A 22,088-nucleotide genomic window follows, 5' to 3' on the forward strand; every position below is an offset into this window, starting at 1 on the left:
TTCCGCAGGCGGCGCTGTGCCGAACCCGCTCAGCCCGCTGCAGCAAAGCGGGTCACGGCCCGCGGGAACGCGCGGCACCGCATGGCCCAGCCCACTGCTACACCGCAACGCATGCGCGCACCCGCGGGCCGTCCCCTGTGCGCACGCGCAGGGCCGAAGTAAACACTGAGCTCCCACCCCTTCCCCGTCCGCGCCGCTTCCCTACACAAAGCGGACTGCGCACGCGCGCTCTCCCGCCGCGCACCTGCGCGCTGCCCCGCTGCCGCCTCTCCCCTCCCCCGGGGTCTCTCGCGCACGCGCATTAAGCACGATCCGGCCGCCCGCGCAGGCGCCGTGGGCTGCCGCGGCCTCGCCCCTCCCCCCGCCCTCCTTTTGAGCGTGCGCGATGCGCCCCTTTCCGCCTTTCGCGCATGCGCGGTAGGCGGGCTTTCCCCTCTGCCCGCCAGTTCCCGGCGGTCGCTCGGTCTCCTCGGCCCGTTGTTCCCGCTCGGGCCGCGCGTTCTCGTTGTCGCGGCGGGGAGAAGCTTTCGGCCGCGGTCCGTCGCCTCGTTCCCGGCTTCCCTCGGTCCCGCAGGCGGTGCTTCCGCGCCCCTCCGAGCCGCGGGCGGAGCGGTGAGGACCGGTTGGGGCCGGTTCGCCGCGCAGGCGCAAGGCCCCGTAAACAGGAAGCGGCGTCGGCGGCCCGGGGCGGCGGAGACAAAGGGGCTGCGGGGAGCAGGGGCTCGGCCCGGAGAGCGGGGGGTCCTGGCGGCGGGCGGCAGGATGGTGCAGAAGGAGGGGCAGGCGGCCTTGGAGGAGCCCCAGGGCAGCCCCAACCCGGCCGGAGTGCCCGGAGCTCCCCTGGAGCCCTCGGGAGCCGCCACGGGGCCCGTCCCGGGGGGCGAGGAAACCGACACGGAGACGGAGACGGCGCTGGGATCCCGCCGCTTCCTCTGCGGCGTGGTGGAAGGTGAGAGCTGCCGGGGGGGGAGGCCGAGATCCCCGGGCCGTACGCTGGGGGGGGTGCGGGGCTACGCGGGGAGCAGGGCCCCGTTTCCTCCTCGGGCCCTGCGGTTGGGGCGGTGCGCGGCTGGGGGTGGGGAGAGCAGCGGGTGCCGGGCGGGGCGGCTCGTACCGGGAGCTGCTGGCCCGCGGGGAGCGCCCCGGTATGGCAGCTGCTCGGCGGGCCTGGCAACCACGGCGGGCCGAGGATTCCTGAGGGAGGCCGGGGCGGCGCGGCTGCTCGCCTGCTGGTACGTGTTAAAAGGGGGGAGGAGGGAGGGAAGCGCTCCCGTGAGGTTATCCCAGCTGTACGCGCGCCGGGGGATCAGGTTTGGTTTCTAGGGTAGGGAATAGGTGATTGCAGAGACATCTGTTCCGAGATTAATATCAGATGCTCCTTCCGTCCTGCAGTGTTATGGCCTAACGTTTTAACAGCGCTATAGAATGCTTCTTTTACGTAATTTGTTGTAGAGGTTCTATTCAAAGGTTTAAGTCGTTCCAGAAGCTTCAGAAGAGGGGGGCTCTTCTTCTGTTTCTCAGTAACTACAGAATTTACGTGCGTTTGTGCTGAATTGGTTGAAGTAGATGGTAGAAAGCCAGCGAGAAAAACGTTTTGTTCCCTACTTAATTAGCTGGCTTGGAGTACCTCGAAATTCCTGCGGAGTGCTGCTATTTTGGTACCTATAATGACTCTCCAGGAGGGGAACAAAAGCGTTAACAGATGAGAAGCGAAATGGGCAGTTTATCAAAGTCAATATCTGCCCTGCTTGCAGAACGTCTTTTGTTCATATCTTAAATAGAGCATTTGGTTCCAGCATCCATCGCTGTGTGATGTGTGTAAGGCCTAGTTCGTGCCTTTCCTTTGTGGCGTTGCTGGGGCTTAAATGCAGTCAGTGTGGAGAGGGATGGGCTGGTTATCAAACATTCCTCTATGGAGAAATATCCTTTGGAGACAGGTAGTAGTGGACAGAAATAAAGACTGGAGCTGCATGATTTCTCACACTCCTGAACGATACACTTGGAGCACAGCTTGCAAGAGTGTGTCTAGCCACTGTGTGCACAACATCACCGTTTTTGGGAGCTGTTTTAATTACATTATAGGTCTCATTTGCATATATTTTGAAGCAGCTGCTAAACATATAGGTGTTCTTGGCTGCATTGTAAAATGAAGCAAGAAAATGGCTCCTGCCCAGTGAAGCAGTCTGATATTAGCTGGGAGTTATCTGTTTCGCATTAATTGTGTACAGAAGAAAAGGAATAAGGGAGTGTAAAAACAAAGCAGCAGTTGTGTTGGCTGAGGCAAGTGGGAGCAGGAGGAAATACCAGCCTCTGTAGTAACGTGAGAATTATCGGCTTAAGAGAAAAACTGGTTAAGTTCAGAAGCAAAGATAAATATTTACATAGTGCAGCAGCTAACGCAACCTGGAGATACTGTATAATTAAAGCAGCGAACAGCAGAGTCCAGATGTTTTGTGGGAAGAGGAGGTAAAAATGAGAAGTCAGGCAAGTATACAGGGAATGCACTCAAAGAATGTGAAGAACTTACAGTCTGTCCAATGCACCATTTTGAGCGTAACAAAATGTAAGCTCCGGAATGCGCGGTGATGGTGCTCATCCTCCAGGACAGCCAGCCTGGCTGTTGGTGGTGGAGAGTGTGGCAGCTGGGATATGAATCCTTGGCACGATCTCGTGTCTTTGTAAGAACCTGACACAGTCTTGAGGGAGTAATACAAAACCAGGTCAATTTTAGTTCGATGGAGATCCAAGGATAGTCATCAGCTGATGACATCAGTAATGTAAGAATTGCGGTGACAGATGGAAGGCTGCTGTATCAGTTCTGATTAGCATGTTCTCTTCAGTTTTCTGTTTAATCCGCTTGTCTTGTTCTTCGTGTCTTTCTTTTTTTTTGCAGTAGTGCCCTGCTCTGCTGCAGGCTGCTAGGTCTGAAGCAGGAGCATTGTTGGTAAAGTAGAAGCGTTCTGAACAACTTATGTAGGTGGTATTGAGGGGTTACTGCAGTTAACATGTTCTGTTTGTGAGTTGCTGATCTTCCTCGGATTAGCATTGGTCAGCATTAAGGAACTAGTGAAAAAGAGGAATTTTTTCTGGGTGAAGCAGTCTCAGGGGCGTTTACGCATTGCAGCTGTTCTCTCATTTGTTCCACCATCCTCAATCGGTCACCTCGCAGTTCCAATGAGAAGCAGTAGTTACTCTACTTTTCCAGTTGTGGTGCCAGTTAGTCTTAGGCCAGTCATTCTGAAAGCTGGAGGCTGCTTTAAACTTCTGAAGTTGTTCTTTGATCACTTAATGGGTGAATGAAATACTTGTGAATATGTAGAGAATGATTCAATTGTGTTCGCTGGGACAGGCTGTAGGAGGGCGTTTTCTGGCTTCTTTAAGAACAGGTGTTTGCAGTGGCGAATAGCTCTGAAAATGAAGATGTTGTTCACATTTTGAGGTGTTGTCCTGTGGGAATTTGGAAGCTTTGGGTCTTAGGAGTGTCATTCATCACTGAGTGGATCAAAATCTGTGCTTATTTGGTTGGTGTCCTTCTAGTCCTCAGTCCGTGCACAGAGTGCCAGGCTGAAGCTTTGTTTTGAAGTGCCTGCTTCTGGTTGGGCAGTTTGCACAGAGGTCTGAGTGACTTTACTTCAAAAAGCACTCTATTTTTATGCAAGCGGGATGTTTTTGGAATGGGAGGAGTAGAATTAAACCCAGAATCTGTTAGAATTTATGTAGCAGTAAGTGACCTCGAGGATCAACTGAGTTAATTTTGACAAGAAACCTGTTAATTGGGGTAATTAAGTCAACAATATACTCAAGATTTCTTACTTCTTACATGTCCTCAGAATGCATTTGTATACTCTATGTATGGATTTATAGGATTCTAATCTGTATCAGAAATTAAGCCTTTTAATGCTGCTAAATAGTATCAGGCATTTTCAGTGTTCTTGTTACAATTGAAGGTATTTTCCAGGTGTTTGCAACAATAGACCAGTTTGTGACTCTTCAGATTGCCTTATAATGCTGACATGACTTGTGAAGGGCATGATGTGCTCAGGAGTTCACTTTGGGTTCTGAAAATTAATTGCTATAATGGCCAGATTCTTCAGGCTTTGGATCATAAGAAATTGAAGAAGCTAGAATTGCATTTTAAATTTAGGTCTGTTTGGTTTCTCACATTTTTCTAATGCTGTCTAGCTAGCTTTATTTCTTTCTGCTTTGGGAAACTTCATGATGAAGGTGGTAGAATTAGTCTATTGTTAGAGGAAGGACATGAGAGAATGGTTGGTTGTAATACTGTGTTTCATGGTACAGACATTATTAACATCTAACTGGATAACTTTAATCTTGTTTCCTGTAGGCTTTTATGGAAGACCTTGGGTTATGGAGCAGAGGAAAGAACTTTTTAGAAGGCAAGTCATGCTTCCTCTCTCTGCAGCACATTCCACTGTAATGTAATCACGATCTTCCACTTAGAACAGGAATTCTTTTCAGGCTTAACCCAGAGCAACCTTTTACATACTATTGTATTTTGGAGATGCATGTTCACAGTCCTGTCCCTCTTAAACCAAATCTGTCCCATATCAAGTGTGTACTTAATGGTATAACACAATCTTCAGTGAAAGGCTGTAAAGAAAAAACACAAGCCCTATTAGACTAAATAAAGCATAGAATTTCTGAACCTGTAGCTTGCTCTTGCAATTAAGGCTTTCGTTCTGTGCTCATAGGCTTCAGAAGTGGGGACTGAATACATACCTGTATGCTCCAAAGGACGACTACAAGCACAGGATGTTCTGGCGGGAGATGTACTCTGTGGAAGAAGCAGGTAATCATTTCTGTTTCCACTCTGCACTTTTGGTGAGTAGATTTAGGAGACATTAGGAGGAAGTTTTTCACACCACAGGGTGGTGACACACTGGAACAGGTTGCCCAAGAAGGTTGTGGATGCCCCATCCCTGGAGGCATTCAAGACCAGGCTGTGGCTCTGGGCAGTCTGGTCTGGTGACCCTGCACACAGCAAGGGGTTGAAACATGATGATCATTGTGGTTTTCAACCCAGGTTGTACCTATGATTTGTTCAACTGAATTGGTCATTGCTCTGCACGCTTGTGTAAATAATCACAGCAGCCAGTTCCAAATATGTGTCGAGGCCTGTTCTTAATGCCCTGCAGGTGTATTTAAGGGAGTTTTAGTACAAGCATGGATTTGCTTCTTTTTACTATAACTGTGGATAACCTCTAAAATTCCTTTTAAGGCTTTGTCTCATTAAAATTACTTATCCCCACTCCTGTCTCTGGGAAAGGTTGTTTAGAAGTGTTCCTTCCTCTGGCTCTTGATCCCCTGAGCCATATGGTGGAGCAGAAGGATTTGCTTCATTAAAAAAAAATAAAGGGAGGAGAAAAAAAAATAGTTGGCCTTTTACGTGAGCACAGGTTAGAAAAGCAGCTTATGGCGAGTCAGAACATGAAAGGTCTGTGTAAAAGGTGATGCAAGGCTTTTTATCCTCCGCTGACTTCTACAGGTTCTGCACTTTCTTACTGGCTTTTGGGGATTATTGTTTTCCTTGAGTGAGGGGAAAAGTGATACCCACTTGAAATTAAATAATCATTGTTGGATGCCACTGTGAATCACCACAGAAGTATAATTTAAAGGGTACTGTGGGGGAACTTCAAATAATAACAGATAGTATTAGATGTTCTCAAACTACTTTTCTTCATTGTATGGAAGATTAAATAGTTTGTTTCTTAAAGCAACTACTTCTGTCCTGCGATATTTAAAAAGAACCCTTTAATGTGCAGCAAGCTGCAGTGACATGTAGTATGAATAGTGAGGTAGCTGTTTCCTACATGGGATTGTTTCAGTGTGTGTGACATGTTGGAAAAATGGGTAGCAGTTCTAGAACTGCTGATGCAGATGCTGTAACAACAGACTTCATCCTTATTTGTCACTGAGATCTTTTTTTTTTTCAGAATTTGAGCAAATTCCTTGACTTATTACTGTTACGATAGCACAGCCATCTACAGTTCATTATTTACGTATAGTTATGAAGCTGTTTCTTGTTGAATCCTTCTGAAATACTTGAATTTAATTTCCAGAGCAGCTGATGACTCTAATATCAGCTGCACGTGAGCATGAAATCGAGTTCATCTATGCAATCTCACCTGGACTTGACATCACTTTCTCAAATCCCAAAGAAGTATCCACACTGAAGCGCAAGCTGGACCAGGTAAATATGATGCGAACTTCCTGCAGCTGTGGTCCTACTTAACTTAAAAAACTTCAGTACCATGCTTGCTCTTGCATACTTTACTAGTTGCTTACTTTACTAGGGTGCCTCGTTGAACATTTTGAGTGGATATGTTCATGTTGTATTGCAGAAGTGACCACTGATAATCTAGATTAAAAAATATATATACCTGCTATTAGATTTGGAATGCTGTTCTTGGAACGTTGTTCTGAGGGTGTTTTAGGACCTTGAAGTTAAGATGCATTTCCAATGCGAGAGCCCTTGTCCACAACAAATCTTTTGGTGGTAGATCTGACCCATGTACATCTTTTTTGTTCCCATAATTAACTGCTTTCCTTTGTCCAATGCTGTTACAGCATTAGTTGACTCTTTCCCAGCTGTCTGTGCAGTGAAGTTAACTTTGTTGTAGGAACTGGAACAGATAAAAGGTCTTCAGAAGTAGCTTTGAGGAAAGCAAAGCGGTGGATCAGAGACAAATGTTCACTGAGAATAGATAACAGGCCTGTCTTGTCTTACCTACCTTCTCTCTCCTGTTCTCATGGCTTTTCCTTCTTACAAGTTCATAAGCTGAAGAATACTCCAGTGCTTTTCCCTAATTTTTAAAATGTTTTATCCTGTTGCAAAGATGGTTCGGATCTTGAAAATGATACGATTTGATTTTTATAAAAAATAACTTTCACTCTTGTTTCTTGTATTAGGTCTCCCAGTTTGGCTGCAGGTCTTTTGCCCTGCTGTTTGATGATATTGACCACAACATGTGTGCAGCAGACAAAGAAGTGTTTAGTTCCTTTGCTCATGCTCAAGTATCCATAACAAATGAAATTTACCAATATCTAGGAGAACCGGACACATTCCTTTTCTGTCCTACAGGTAAAGCAAGATGAATCCTTTAGTTCAGCTTTGCACAATAGGACCCACTATCTTATTGTTTGAAAAGTTGGTTTATTATCTCATTGTTGCTTTAGGCTGTATTTTGGGAGTCATTTGAAGAATAAAGAAAGATTCAGTAATTTCTATGTAGAAGTTTTGCCAAAACTGTGCATCTCTGAAAAGTTATTGCCCAGCAAAGAAGCAACTTGATGGAATGGTTCAAGAATGAAAAAATAGATTAAATGAGGACTTGAGTTTGATTTGTAGCAAAGTCTAGGCTAGCTAATAGGTTCTTAGAGTTTTCTTAATATAGAGATAATGCACTTTCTGTGCTCGCTTCTTTCAATGGCACCTGGTTTTAGTAAGGTTACTCATTCATCGTGGAGTTGCTTTTGTTAAAAATCTGAAATACCAGATGACTCTTAAGGTCAATCATTGCTTTGTGGTGTTTTTTGTTTGTTTGTTTTTTAATTCTAAGCTTCATCTAACACTTGTAAGAGTATTTCATTGTAATGGAGACGGTATCACTGTGTTTGTTGGTGTGGGTTGTTAGAATGAAAACTTCATTTGGTAGCAGCGTTACCATTGTTAATTACTTTGTTTATCCCCTTGGCTGTAGTAGTTCTGGTTCTGTTGCAGACTTCTTTTAACAAATCATACGCTCTGTTTTTAAGAATTTTGGTTATTTGTGTGCTACAATTGGTCTAATGCTGTCTAATGCTCTGTGTGCAGTAACCTGGGCTTCTATTTTCTTCCAAATTTTTGACATTCAAAAATGTCAAATGCTATACTCTGCTTTCTGATGTTTTGCTAAGCGTCATTATGTAATACCCTTCTAATTCAGACTACTGGGGTCTGAAGGTTAGAGGGTTAGAGGTTAACTTTCAGGATTCTCTTCTCAGGTGATGGTATGTTGTCATATCTGTACATCTTTCTATCCTTTGCAGAATACTGCGGAACTTTCTGTTACCCAAATGTTGCTCAGTCTCCATATTTACGAACTGTAGGAGAAAAACTGCTTCCTGGCATTGATGTGCTATGGACAGGTAAAGTTTTTATTTTATTTTTAATTTAGCATTGGTGTTTAAAGTGATTTATCGTAAGTATTTAGTAAGAAATAAAAAGCAAAAAAAACCTCACACATCCAAGTATTTGACCTGAGGAGTGTGAATCATCGTGCACATGCAGAGCTCTCTGATGGTCTCATTTCACTCTTAGGTCCGAAAGTTGTATCCAAAGACATTCCCGTAGAGTCCATTGAAGAAGTTTCTAAGATCATCAGGAGAGCACCAGTTATATGGGACAACATTCATGCTAATGATTATGATCAGAAGAGGCTTTTTCTTGGCCCTTACAAAGGTCGGTCAACAGAGCTCATCCCTCGACTAAAGGGAGTTTTGACCAATCCAAACTGTGAATTTGAAGCCAATTATGTTGCTATTCACACACTTGCGACCTGGTACAAGTCTAACATGAATGGAGTGAGGAAAGATGTGGTGATGAGTAAGTATGATTACCTCTTTACTTGTGTTTAACTATGTAACTTACACTGATTTTTCATTGTTTATTTGTTTTTTAATTACTCTAGATGTTTGTTACAGTTTATTTTTAAGTTAGCTGAGCATTTTCTGTCCTGGAAGTAAAGGACAGTTACCGAAAAAATAACAAGCATCCAGATTATTTACTGAAAGTATTCTTTTATGCTACCACAGATGCATCTCAAGTCTAATAGCATACAGATACATGTCAGGAAATCAGTAGAAACAGTTTTGTGGTTTGTATTTGACGCATATATCTGTGGATTTGGTTACATTGGGATTGGAGCAGGTCAGGTCAGAATAGTAACTCTGAATGTCATAACATGTAATGTCTGTGTACTGCTTGTGTGCTGATGTTGATAATGACTATAGCTTTCAGTTTCGTCCAATTAGGTTTTAATTCTTTGTCCTTCTTTGTGAAGTAAGACAGAGTTCTTGAGTGCCTTGTCTAAAATATCTCTTTATATTAGATGAAACTTACGTGACTTCTTATAAATTTCTCTCTGTAGCTGATACTGAAGACAGTACGGTTTCTATCCAGATTAAACTGGAAAATGAGGGGAGCGATGAAGATATTGAAACAGATGTTCTCTACAGCCCACAAATGGCCTTGAAGTTGGCCTTAACCGAATGGCTTCAGGAGTTTGGAGTACCTCAGCAATACAGCAGTGAGCTTGGTTTGGTATCATTCTGGGGTTGGTAGGAAAATGTGATTACATGTTCAGTACTTACACTTAGATAAAAGCTATTTTACAGATCCTTGGCAGTCTGTAGAAGTACTTACTACCTTACTTACTGGGGAAACCCTAATAAAGAAAAAAGAGCGCTTGATATTCTGCAGCGTGCCTTTAGTGACCCAGCTGATCAGCAGAAGCACCCTTGAAGCAGGATGATCCTCTGGCATTTCTGATCTAAGACAGGAAGGAGTCTGGATCTTGTCAGCCCCAGCAGTTGTTATTAGATTTCTGTGAAACCTGAGAGAATAGGAAGATTTTTTTTTAAGGGGTTGTTAAATTACTGCAAAAAATAATACTGCCCCAGAAGAGTCCATGTTCTTCCAGTTGTTTTCAGCTGGTTTTGTTTTTCTGAGTTTCTGTCTACAGAAACCAGTTGGGTTCCTTCCAGCATTGTACACCTTTCCTCTTGTAGCACTGGGAGCTTGAGATCGGAGGTAAAATCTGTTTCTCTCAAACATGGGTTTTGGGTGGTCGGAGTGGCCTTCTCTTATAGCTGTTGGTGGAGTGGAAGAATCTCTTCTCCTGACTCCTAGCTCTGCTCTGTCTAGTTACCCTTTTGAACTACTGTAGCATTTCAGATCTCTCTAAAACTCAGATGTGCCAGAAACATTGGATGAGGAGTATCAGTGTCACTTTCACAGAATCATTTGGGTTGGAAGGGGACCTCTTAAGGTCACCTTAGCCAAGAACTCTGCTCAAGTAGGGCTGGCTAGGACAAATTGCTTAAGACTTTTTCCCATTAGGGTCTTGAATATCTCTTTTCCCCAGGTTAAAGACATTTTTGTGATTGAAGTATTTAAGCTTCTGTCCTTTTATTTTAAAGTCTACTATGGATAGGAATAAGAAGTCAGCTGATGCAGAGGGCAAAAGTTAACTTGAAAAGCTTTTTAAGCTGTTATTATAATCAGAAATTTTGCTGGCAGTGCATGTTAACTCATTTTTTGAACTCCCTATCTTTGCTTACTGGTTATCTGAAGGAGAAGCTTGCCAAAATGTGAAGTTTATAGTTAGAATTATAGTGACAGATGTGAACAGGCAAAGTGCCAGAAGGAAGCTATACATAATTGGCTGCCATGACAACAGAATCATCCGTGATTTGCAGAAGTTGCTGATTTTAATGTTTATTGGCTGATATTGAAAAATCTTAAATTTGTTTCTTCTTATCCTCAGGTAGGCAAGTGGCCCACAGCGGAGCTAAAACTGCTGTAGGGGACGTGGGACCTCTGGTGGCACCATCGTCTTTAAATGCAGCAACTGTGGTCACCACGGTTTACCAGGAGCCCATCATGAGTCAAGGTGCAGCGCTGAGCAGCGAGTCACCAGCCTTGGTAAAGGAGGAAGAGAAGAAGCAATCTGATGAGGAGCCGATGGACATGGTTGTAGAAAAACAAGATGATGCGGACAAGAATTCTAACCAGATATTGACTGATATTGCTGAAGCGAAGATGACGGAGGAGTTGAAGCCAATGGATACTGACAAGGAGAGCATAGCTGAATCAAAGTCCCCGGAGATGTCTATGCAGGAGGACTCTGGTAGTGACATTGCCCCTATGCAGACTGACGAACAGATTAACAAAGAACAGTTTCTGCCTGGGCCAAATGAAAAGCCACTCTACGCAGTAGAACCAGTTACTTTAGAGGACTTGCAGCTTCTTGCTGACTTGTTTTATCTCCCATATGAACATGGGCCCAAAGGTGCACAGATGCTGAGAGAATTCCAGTGGCTTAGAGCAAATAGCAGTGTTGTCAGCGTTAACTGCAAAGGAAAGGATGCTGAAAAAGTGAGTGTGACTTAAGCTTGTTTCTCTCCTTTTAAATCAGAATCCTGAGCAATGTTGCCTGTTTTCTCAAATAGAGATGGGTGTTAGGTTTCCTAGAAGCTGAAGGGTAGCGTGTGACTTAACCACAGGTGACAATAGCTTTTGTTCATCCAGTGGAATTTACTATACTTTAATAAGTACTGTGATTTACTTTTACTGGTGTGTCTGCATTTGAACAGTGATCCCTGTACTGGCTTCACTTCTAAGAGCAGTAGAGACTTGTGATTCCCATGTGGTGCACTGGTTCCACGTACAGAATTGTGTGATAATCCTTCCTATTTAGAGTACTCGTTCTCCTTAGAAGGCAGTGTTTGATCTTGTGGATCTTTTCCCTCCATCCATAGATAGAAGAATGGCGGAACCGAGCAGCTAAGTTTGAAGAGATGTGCAGCTTGGTGATGGGAATGTTCACTCGCCTCTCCAATTGTGCCAACAGAACAATCCTTTATGATATGTACTCCTACGTCTGGGATATCAAGAGTATTATGTCAATGGTGAAATCTTTTGTGCAATGGTTAGGTAGGTGCATTGGGAGCCATTATAATCCCAGATAGAGTATCTTTTTTGTGTTTTTAATTAGCCCACGGGGAAAACAAAGCATTATGTAAATATGTGTTCTTGGACACAGGGTCAGGTTTGACCCTGTTTTAAAGGTTTTCTTATCTCACTATGTGAATCCAATGCTTGCTGTGAATTTGCTTTGGGATTTAAGTGATGTCTGCTGGATGTTTAAGATTGGAGACCTTGATTTTTCTTCTTGGGCTAATGAAACTTGAATCTCATCTGACACGTAAGTGTTGACTTTAGCTTATTCTTGACTGAATGCACACTGGACTAAGCCCCACAACTCCTTAGGTACCATGGTATATGATTGGAAATGACGCTACGAAATGTGACCACATCAGCCACCTGTTGCTTGCTCTGTCTTGATAACACTGTTGCTGTCTTCAACAGAACAATTACAGAAGTGACCTTTAAATGGGCTTGGCCAATAGGAAGCTGATCCTCCCAGCCCTGTGCGCATGCGAGCTTTAGCATAAGGCTATTCTGGTGCAAAATTATTTTCTTGAAACACTTTCCAAATTGCTTTTTTGTTGTTGTTTTTTAATTAGTTTCTGGCAGAGGGTGGAAATCGTGGAGCTCTCTAGACTGGTTTGGTCTGAGATGTAAGCTCGTCTGGAAACACTTTTTGTTCTAGTTTTATTTTTTTCCTGAAAGATTTCTGAGGGTTCCAAAGTTGGCAGATAGCACCAGCATGGCCTGGGTTATTCTAGTGACCTCATTTCACTTTCAGGTTTCAATCCAGCTGTAAGGAATTTGCTGTGGACTTGCTTGATGTACACAGCAGGCAGCAAAGCTGATGGTCTCTTGTCACACGTTTTGTAGCTGTCACAAGCCTCACAGTGGTTAACCATTGCACAACCTTGGTCAAATGCAAGTGTTTGGACTGTTAAATCATAGTCTTAAATACTGACAGTTTTTAGTAGGGACACAGAAGACTGGTTAAGACATCAAGTCAGGCCCTACTTAAAAACTTCCTGTGGGTGTGATCCTTACACATGTGGTGAATAACGAAGATGAGCTCTTAGGACTGCCTTATGCAGAGTACAGAGGAGAGCTTGGCAGAATTGTACTGCATTAATATCTCTGCCTAATGCTGCAAAAAAGCTTTAGTGTGTGGTTTTAAGACTAGTGTAACACCGCTCCCTCAGCTTTACTATCCTTGCTGTATGTTGATATTTAACTAGAAAGAATGCTCTCTTCTTGGTAACTTAGTCTGTTTAAAAGTCTAGACCTGCTCTGTATAAAGAGAACACAGTTTCTTGTGACCTCAAAGCATCGAGGGCCCAGCTTACATTATGACTTCATTAGCTACCTGTTGCATTCCCTTATTTCAAATGAAATTGTTTCCAGTTTCCCTATGTCCCTGTATGTTTGGTTTCAAGTCCTTAAATGCATCAAATACTTCAGAATTGCCTTCAAAAATGAAATATTTATAGATACCGACTCTCTTAGACCTTGTTCTTTCCAGTATCATGTCTGGAATTAGAGAGTGGAAAAATTCACTGTAGGAGTTGAGTGTTTACAGTTGATTAGTCTTAAACTGACAATGCTTCTGTGGGAGGAAATGGTTTTGTCCTTCGCTTGTGTTTTATCACAAGTATAAATGTATGTAAGGCCAGGTATGCCCAAATCCAAAGCAATCAGTTCTCATGACGGTGTGCTCAATGGTCCACTGAATGTTCATTTTCACCTCTCCTCCTAAGTCCAGCTAGCATTCAGTCCCTTAAATTAGTGTGGCTGTACAGTACTATGGATTACTAATGACTTTTATTGTCTTCTTCCCCATTGTGTACAGATGGGAGAATCTTCAGCACAAGTTTCTACTGCTATTGGATGGACAGCGCCAGATGTTCACAGCGCGTCGTCATTAATTAATTAAAATGGACAGGTTTTGTCTGTGAGGCAGCTCAGATAGATTAGATGTGTGATAGGCATGAACTGAAGTCACATTTGCGCAGCGATTAAGGCATTAACTATGTTTTTTGTTTATACAGCTCTTCATTCACACAGCTCTTTACTGTAATAATTGGGAGTGCTAGTTAAGTTGTAGTCTCAAAGGAGAGACAGATGTTGTCTTCCAAGTTAATGACTAAATTGCCACAAGAAGAGTCTATTTTTGTGAGAATGCTAAAGTGTGGGAGCTGGCCAAATTCAAATTCTGATACTTGGATCACTTCTGATATTTACCGTGCTTAGGGTAGTTTGCATTGAACATGTGTTCCTAAATTCTACTAAATGTCAGACTTGGCACTCTTTGGGACTCTCTGACTAGCACAACACACGTGTCTGTACTGATCTGGGACTGTTACCTGAACAGGAGTTAGACTGCTGTCTACAAAAGGAAAAGAGTATTTGCGCTGCTCACCTTGTCAGAAAACTAGGCAGGTAATCTCCATTCCAGATCCTGCACGTTTATTTTCCTCCTAACAGAACTGTCGTTATGTTAGTTATTGAAGGCCGTGGCATCTTGCTAATGCAGCAGTGTAAAAAGTCAAATGGCTAATGGAAGCTGTTTTTTTACTCCAAAGCTAGGAACATTGATGGGTCTCCTGTGACCAAATCCTGATGCCTCTCATGTGCCTGAAGAGGAAAAAGTGAGATGCTAAAGAAGCAAAGCTAGTATTACCTGTGACAAACAGGGTATACTAGTTAGTGTGAAGTAGAATTAACCCACGGCTTAGCTTATTAATATACCAGTGGCACTGTGAAGGTATGGCCTGGATTATGTAAATCTATTTAGTCTCTTGTAAGAATGCTGTTTCATACAGCTATCCTGGCTATCTTAACTGTCCCAAAGTGTTTGCACATATTGCCAGTCCTGGTTTTCTGACAAGAGTAGAAACATTAATTAATAAAATGTGACTTCAGAAAGGTCCAGTTTTTATCAAGAGGCTGTGATAATGGGATTTGGTTGTTCTTCAGCTGCTTGTATTTGTAATGGTAGCTATTGAGTCAAGCAGCATCCAAGATGATCTCTTTTTGTAGAGGAACCAGATGCTTCTGCCACAACTGGACAGACAGAAGAGTGTGCAGAAAGCCTGGCAGGCTTCTGTAGCTGTATGTGGCAGCATTCTTTGGTCTGTTCTTGAATGAGGTGTGCTATCTCAGTCACCTCGCATGTTCTTAAACTCATCTGCTACTTGAAATTGTGATCTTGAAATACCGCGGTTGGCACACAAGCCTGAAATCTTTGTACATCATATATTATTGCAGCCTCTACTGAAGCCCTGGATTATAGCTCAGTTAGAGAGCTTTTACCACAAGTGTGTGTTAGCTTTTTGGACATGTAAGACACCCAGGAAATCCCCCTTCTCGTAACGTTCTCCGCTTGGATCTGATCTCAACAGGGTGTCGTAGTCAATCTTCAGCACAGTTCTTAAGTGGAGACCAAGAACCCTGGGCCTTTAGAGGTGGTCTAGCAGGAGAGTTCCAGGTATCAATATGACTTCACAACTGAATGACATTTTCTTTGTTTTATGAGAAACCTTTTGTTGCACATCAGAGGTCTGGAAGGATTGGTCTGCCGAAGGCTTTCTGGTCCAAAGCCCATTAGCCTTACAGCTTGGTTTAAAATAATTTTCCTCCCATTTCTACAGTAATTTCTCAAGGAGATGCTGCCTGTCCCACGCGCACGCGAAGCGCAGCGGCTTTAGTTGTACATTTCACATTGTTTCTTTGCAGGTCGCACAGCATTTTTATCTGCGCCCGCAATTGCACAATGCGCGCATGCTTGTCTACCAATGGGAATTCCATGAGCAAAAGAGAGAGAGAGAGCAACCAACATTGGTATCGCAAAATAAAGCAGTAATGTGTTTTATTGGAAAGATTTCAATTGGCAACTGCTCTAAAATCTGCTCTAAAGTCTGTTTGTACCACATCCCAATTTGTTCATGGATTTTTCAGGTGCTGTACTTTTCCCCCCTCACAGGTGCTCTGCGCGCAGCAAATAGAGTCAGCGCATTGCTTTTGGGATAAAGCGTCTCCTCTGGCCAGTTAACCCTCTTCAGACCAAACCTTTCCTCCTGACATTCTGTGTTCTTATACAGAAAGAGTGTAGATACGATTGGTAAAAAGTATTATAAAGTAGATAAGATAAGCAGGCTTTTATTGTGCTTTTTCAATTGCATATTCCAAAACACCAATTGGATATTTTCTATTCAAGTAAGGTCTTTGCATTTGTAAAGCCTACCAACCCCACCTTCTTCTGGGGTGCCTGCAAGTAGCAAATGTTAATTTGGAAGTCTGCACTGCACGCCCAAGAGTCTTGGGATCTTGTTCATGCACTCATTTCAGGTATTTTGTTTTCACAGCGTTTGCTGCCTATCGATGGGGCAAATGACCTCTTTTTTCAACCGCCTCCATTAACGCCCACTTCCAAGGTGTACACCATAAGACCCTACTTCCCCAAAGATGAGGTAACTGCTTTTTGTTGTTCTCAATGATGTATTTCCTTTTGTGGCAGCACTGCTTCCTCCTGAGTCCCTTTGCCCTCTGATGAAACAGATCTTCCAGTATCTTGCAGAAAACAAATGCAAGCTACAGGAGAACGGAGAATAAGTGATTTACCTATGATTTAACAGCGTACTGTGCTGCAGTACAGTTACACCCGCAGCATGATTGCAGTCTCCCACCCTCCCACCCCCCCCTTTCTTTTTGTGTGTGTGATGCCTTCCATGTTTCTCAACAGAGGGTTAGAATGATTCCCTGCTGATAGCAGAATTCTTGCAGTGGGAGCACATGCAGTGCTATAGCTGTAGGGGTGGATGTGTGTACCTGTTCACCCAGTAATTACTCTGGTAACTCCTGGTATGTTCTCAGAGCTACACAGGCAGAATTTTGAGCTGATTTTGCATCTCAAGATGTAGTTGTACAAGGGTGAAGTTTCAGCTGTTTTTATGGCTTTATCTACAAACGTGAACTTTTCTGACTAATTTTTTTAAGGGATTGTTGTCAAATCTGTTTTGGAGCATTTGATACTCCAGAACTGGAGATTTTATATTAATCTTCAATCATAGAGGAGTTTTTTTCCCTATGTCTCTTGGGTCCATACTATCTTGGCAAGAAGAATGCTTGCTGTGTCAACAGTTAATAGCCCTTATGAGCTGGTTTCTTAGAAGTAGTCAATGTGGCTTTCTTTTTTTATTTCCTAACTTAGAATGTGCCTGACACAGGTTCTCTCTTTAAAGAGGTGCAGCTAAAAGCATTTCAGGGTGAGGATGTACCAGTCCTTCACAGGTTAAATTTGTTGCAATTGACCTTGTTACTGAAGTTACTGTGATATCCAGTGAAAGTTTAGGAACCAGCCTTCAGGATTAGTCTCTAGTCAGAGAAACATGCAGAAAGTTGACCTCCAGTTTTTCTTGTATTGAACGTAACCAGTATTTCTGACAGTTACATCATGGGTTAACCTAAAATCTACCTGCACCCATGACAGCAACTGAGATAGCTGTAGTTGTTTGGGGAGGGGGGTGGTGGTGGAGAATTGATACTTTCTTAGAGATGTGTACTTCTGTTTGGTGTAACTTAAGTCCTGTCAGTACTAGATTGCAGTGGAGCTGTTAATGAAGTTTCCCTAAAACAAAGTTGTTCACTTTTGAGTTTTGTGACTTGAGATCTCTCCTCTCTTCCTAGGCATCTGTATATAAGATCTGCAGAGAAATGTACGCTGATGGAGCTGATCAACCTTTCCATAGTTTACCAGACTTGATTGGAGACAAGTATGTTTTAGAAATGAATGAACTGACTGAAGTGGTTGTAAAGGGTGATGTTGTGACACTGTATTTAATTTGAGTTTTTTTTAAAGTTCACGTGTGCAGAATGCAAAACGTCTGACTTAAGTAAGCAAAAAGCTGTCTGTAATCATTAAGAAATTGGAATTTTGGCTTCTGGAAGCTACGGTTAACACTTGTGTCTCAATTAATGCTCCAGTCAGAACTGCAGGCTATATAGAATTAAACTATGGGGATCCTGAGCTATTGATGCTCATCTCTGAGTTTTGACAGCTGATTGGTCTGTTAATTGGTGCGTTGTAAGAATTTATTTACACTGCTGGAGAACTCTGTCACTTCTTTGGGTGGCCGCAGCTTCATCCAGAATACACAGCGTGTGCCTGTGCAATGGGACCTTCTTTTGACTGCATTTGCTTGCTTCTTTCTGCAGGTTAGTAGGAGGCCTACTCACCCTCAGCCTGGATTACTGCTTTGTCTTGGAAGATGAGGATGGCATATGTGGCTATGCTTTGGGAACAGTTGATGTGACTCCTTTCATTAAGAAATGCAAAATGTCTTGGATCCCTTTCATGCAAGAAAAATATACTAAACCAAATAGTGACAAGGAGTTGTCTGAGGCAGAGGTTGGTATAACTCATGAGACTGGAACTTTACACTGAGCTGAATTCTTCTTCCTTACAAATGCAGTCTTTTGTATTTCTTTTGATGTTAAGCTTTTGTAACTTGATTTTCATAACTTTCTGTTGTCTGTGATGAACATTGTATCTGACAGCTGCTGATACTAACAGTGCACACTGTAGCTGTGAAAGTCCAGAGGGCCAGGCCTGGTTCTGAATCTGGAGTGATTCAACCAGTCTGAAGTAACATTGAGCAAAGACTTGACCTGTCAAGGAAGGAGTGTGGGAGAGAACAGATTTTAGATCTGAAAGTAAAGTGTCTGAGCTTGACCTGAGAGAACCCTGACTGTGGCCTTCTGATGTTAAGGTTCCTTGTGTGATGAAGCCCTAGTTCCAGTTGTTATGATGGTAGCTTTCAGTTATACAAAGTTAGGTAGCTTATTCACTACAGAGCACTGGCTCAAGTAGCTTTAAAATTCTGCAACCAGCAGGTGGTCTGATTAGTGTATTTCAGATTTATATCTGATTCTCATGTTCTTTGCAGAAAATAATGCTAAGCTTCCATGAAGAACAAGAAGTATTGCCAGAATCATTCCTCGCCAACTTCCCATCATTGATAAAGATTGATATCCACAAAAAAGTGACGGATCCAAGCGTGGCCAAAAGCATGATGGCCTGCCTGCTCTCTTCTCTAAAGGCTAATGGTAAGCTTATTGCACTCAGAATGCCAGGTGTCATAATTACATATTAGGTCTGCCATAGCTGGCACTGTAGATTGAGGTAAACAGCCATCCAGAAGTCATTTATGATTAACTTTTGCTGCTGTCTTCATTAAAGGTAGCTTTTAGATGTAGCCGTAACCCTGCAAATTAGAAAGCAGGAAGAACTGAGGGAGCAATTTGCAGAAAAACGCGTGCTTTCATTGCCATCTTGAACAACATGTAAATGCTCATATTTTCTCCGCTGGCAGTGCTGGTGGTGCTTTTTCTTACATGTGGAAATGCACACTGGTGAATAATTACCCAGACCTTCAGTATAGCAAGGTACTTGGCCATCTGCCTTACTGCACATCTGAGGTTTGCAGGTCTTTGCGCAATTTGGTGCCTTCCTGTAGTGCCTTTTTTTCTCAGCCAACATTCAGGGTTTCACGGTGCTTTTATGTTAAATAAGATCTTCAGAGGGACATGGTTTGTTCACGCTGACAAGGTCTCTGCAGTGTGTAGCCCCTTTAGGGAATGGTTGACTATGTTGCCATAAATCTGGTCTCTTTGGGGTACTGTGCTGCTTGTAGAATTGAATCGGTGTTGTAATTGGGTTTGGATGCCGAAATAGATGGGGACCGCAGTACTTGACTGCCCTCTTACAGTATTTCTCTCTCACTGGTTTTGTCCCTCATCTTTTCCTCTCCAGGCTCCCGTGGGGCTTTTTGTGAAGTGAGGCCAGATGATAAAAGAATTCTGGAGTTCTACAGCAAGCTGGGCTGTTTTGAAATTGCTAAAATGGAAGGATTTCCAAAGGATGTTGTTATCCTTGGAAGAAGCCTTTGAGGTGCTCAACAGCAAACTGTTCCAGTGCTGTAGTCCCTTAACATCTGGGCGGGTAGTGGTGGGGATCTTCATATGGTCTAGCTGAACAAAGCCAGCAATAAGTCAGCTTGGGAGACGGGACTATGCGAAAATCGCCCATCACACACTCAGACTGATTTGTTGGAAGAGGATAATGCTGCTGAAAACGCCGTTTTAACAAGAGAATCTTGGTCGTCTCCTGGTCTTGTGTGAAGTGCCAAGGAATCTTGCATGGACTGTATAACTTCCTGGAGGAATCCTTCTGAATCAGCTTTTGTGGTTGACAACAGTTGTGTGTTGAGTACCAGCGGAAAAGTGGCTGCTAGAAGGAAGTATCTGTAAAGATGCAGTTTTGTTTCTATGTCATAGAGCAGGATGTGCAACTGGAAGTTGCAGGAACGGGAGGAATTACTTATGTCAATCAGCAAATGTAAAGATAAGTAGTTACAGTTCTATTTTTGACTATCTTTATGCTTGTTGATAAAGCGATGACCCATTGTCACTTCTAATGACCATTGGTTCAAGCTTTGTGCTTTGTTAAGGACAAATGTGCAGTGGTCTGTGGCAGAAGTCACTTAATGACAAACCTGTAAATTTCAGTGTATATAAACTTAGCCGTATGCTGACTAACTTTTTGTTTACCGGTTTTTGTAACTTTTTTCTTTTTAAAAGTGAAAGGATGTAGGTCCGGGATGGCACTTTGGAATAACGTAAAACCACAATGGAGAGCAAATCTGTCCTCAGCACTGACTTCTTATTTTTTTTTAACTGTGCCTCATGTCCAGGGCTGGAAACTGAGCATCTTGGGTAAGGAGTGCTGATCCCAAGGGTCCTTCCTTCACATGGCGCTTGGTTTCCTGCCCAGCTCCCGCAGCTCAAGGCTGTAGCCTTCGTTCTCCTGGGACAGAAGCAGCAGTTCACAGGGCGGGCTGCCGAACCTGTTCCTTGTGGTGGTATTAGCACAGAACTGTGGATGGAGGCTGGAGGGAGAGAGCTGGCCCACAGCTGGGCTTTATCCTTGGAACAGTCACCATGTTTCAAAGCCCTCTCATTCTAGTTCCATTCAGTCAGGGTCTTCAAGTCCTGCGCATTTGTATCAAACAACTTTTCTATAAGAAACACCACAATAAGCACATTAGTACTCATCATTTCAATGGTCACCAATTTGAGATGTTCCAAGAAACTCGGTGTTCTTACCCAGCTCTGACGCTTTGGTACGTGATGGAACCAGTGTGCTGTGGGATCTGATAGTGAGGCGTTGCGTCATTGCTGACATGGGTATGTCGCAGCAGTCCTGGTGTCACAGAGGAGCGGTTGGCCAACATTGCAGTTCCACATTTCTTTCACCTGCAGTCGTCTTAATCTTCCTCCTCTGATTCCTGGGTTATTTCAGCGGTGCACAAAGGAAGTTCAGTTCCTTGCACGAGTTTCCGGCTGCATTGAAGTTACACAACCTTAATGAACGGCATTAAGACTGCAGTGGGATCTGCAGCCTGTAAGGAGATGCTGTGCTGGGCCTTGCTGCAGTCACAGGCAGGGTTGGTTGGTTGGTTGTTTCCCATTGCAGAATGTGAACCATTATTTTAACGCGGTAGCAAAAATATTTAAGTTGAAACAAGTTCATTTCACGTTTAGAGAGAGGTACGGGGTTGTGCCGTGGGGTTTCATGCAAGTCAGAGCTGAATGCCACTAGTTCTTGTACAGCTTTGAATGCGTGTTGAGTAGCCGATACCTTTGGCTTCTCAGGCGGGAGAGGTTTTCTTGTTCTGTTACTTCATGGATACCAGAGTCAATTTCTTTTATCTGGATTCACAGCATTACAGCATAGGATGCTTGTGGCCTTATTTCTGGCTTTACGGAGCTGCCACATCTTCTCTTCCTATGACTTTGTTATTATTATTATTATAAAAGTTACTTGTATAAGCCTATGGGAATGTCAGGCCGATGCCATCATTCTAGGATTGTAAAGTGATACGTTGACATATCTTTCATGGTTAAGACTTTTCATTAAGGTTGGAATGCCACTTTCGTTAATCTGTTTTTAGATCAACAGTATCTGTAGCAGGAAAGGGGGAGGGGGGGGGGGAAAGACCTGTAAAATTGTATTTGGAGACCATGCAAGAAATAGAATAAAAATTGAGAAGTGAATGTAAATAGGAGATGTGTATTTTGTGTATGAGGTTTGTGAACCTGAGGTGGGTCGGCAGTGAGTATTGCACCGCGATGGGTGTGTTGGGAGCCCTCAGGGTCAGCTGTCCAAGACAACAGGATGCACTGGATTGCTGTCTTATGCCTTTGCCTGCAGACCTGCAGCCCAGAGCAGGTCAGGCTTTTGCTGCCAGGAACTGGTGCAGGGATTTGTTTGGCTCTGCTCCTACTGGCCGAGGCTGTTGTGTGGTTGTGTAACGTGCAGCTT

General features: G+C 43.4%; 1 protein-coding gene across 1 annotated transcript; it reads left to right on the forward strand.

Annotated features, from left to right (window-relative positions):
* The first annotated feature begins 404 nt into the window (after positions 1–404).
* Positions 405–21,830, forward strand: OGA (O-GlcNAcase). The gene is made up of 16 exons (XM_072339864.1): positions 405–949; positions 4,346–4,397; positions 4,713–4,810; positions 6,081–6,211; positions 6,931–7,102; positions 8,050–8,148; positions 8,321–8,605; positions 9,150–9,308; positions 10,548–11,158; positions 11,542–11,716; positions 15,109–15,194; positions 16,072–16,176; positions 17,393–17,478; positions 17,921–18,113; positions 18,652–18,811; positions 19,518–21,830. The coding sequence occupies exons 1-16, from the start codon at positions 763–765 to the stop codon at positions 19,652–19,654; spliced, it is 2,736 nt and encodes a 911-aa protein (XP_072195965.1). The 5' UTR covers positions 405–762; the 3' UTR covers positions 19,655–21,830.
* Positions 21,831–22,088: the final 258 nt, after the last annotated feature.

This window comes from Excalfactoria chinensis, chromosome 6, assembly GCF_039878825.1.
Source record: "Excalfactoria chinensis isolate bCotChi1 chromosome 6, bCotChi1.hap2, whole genome shotgun sequence".
Lineage (NCBI taxonomy): Eukaryota > Metazoa > Chordata > Aves > Galliformes > Phasianidae > Excalfactoria > Excalfactoria chinensis.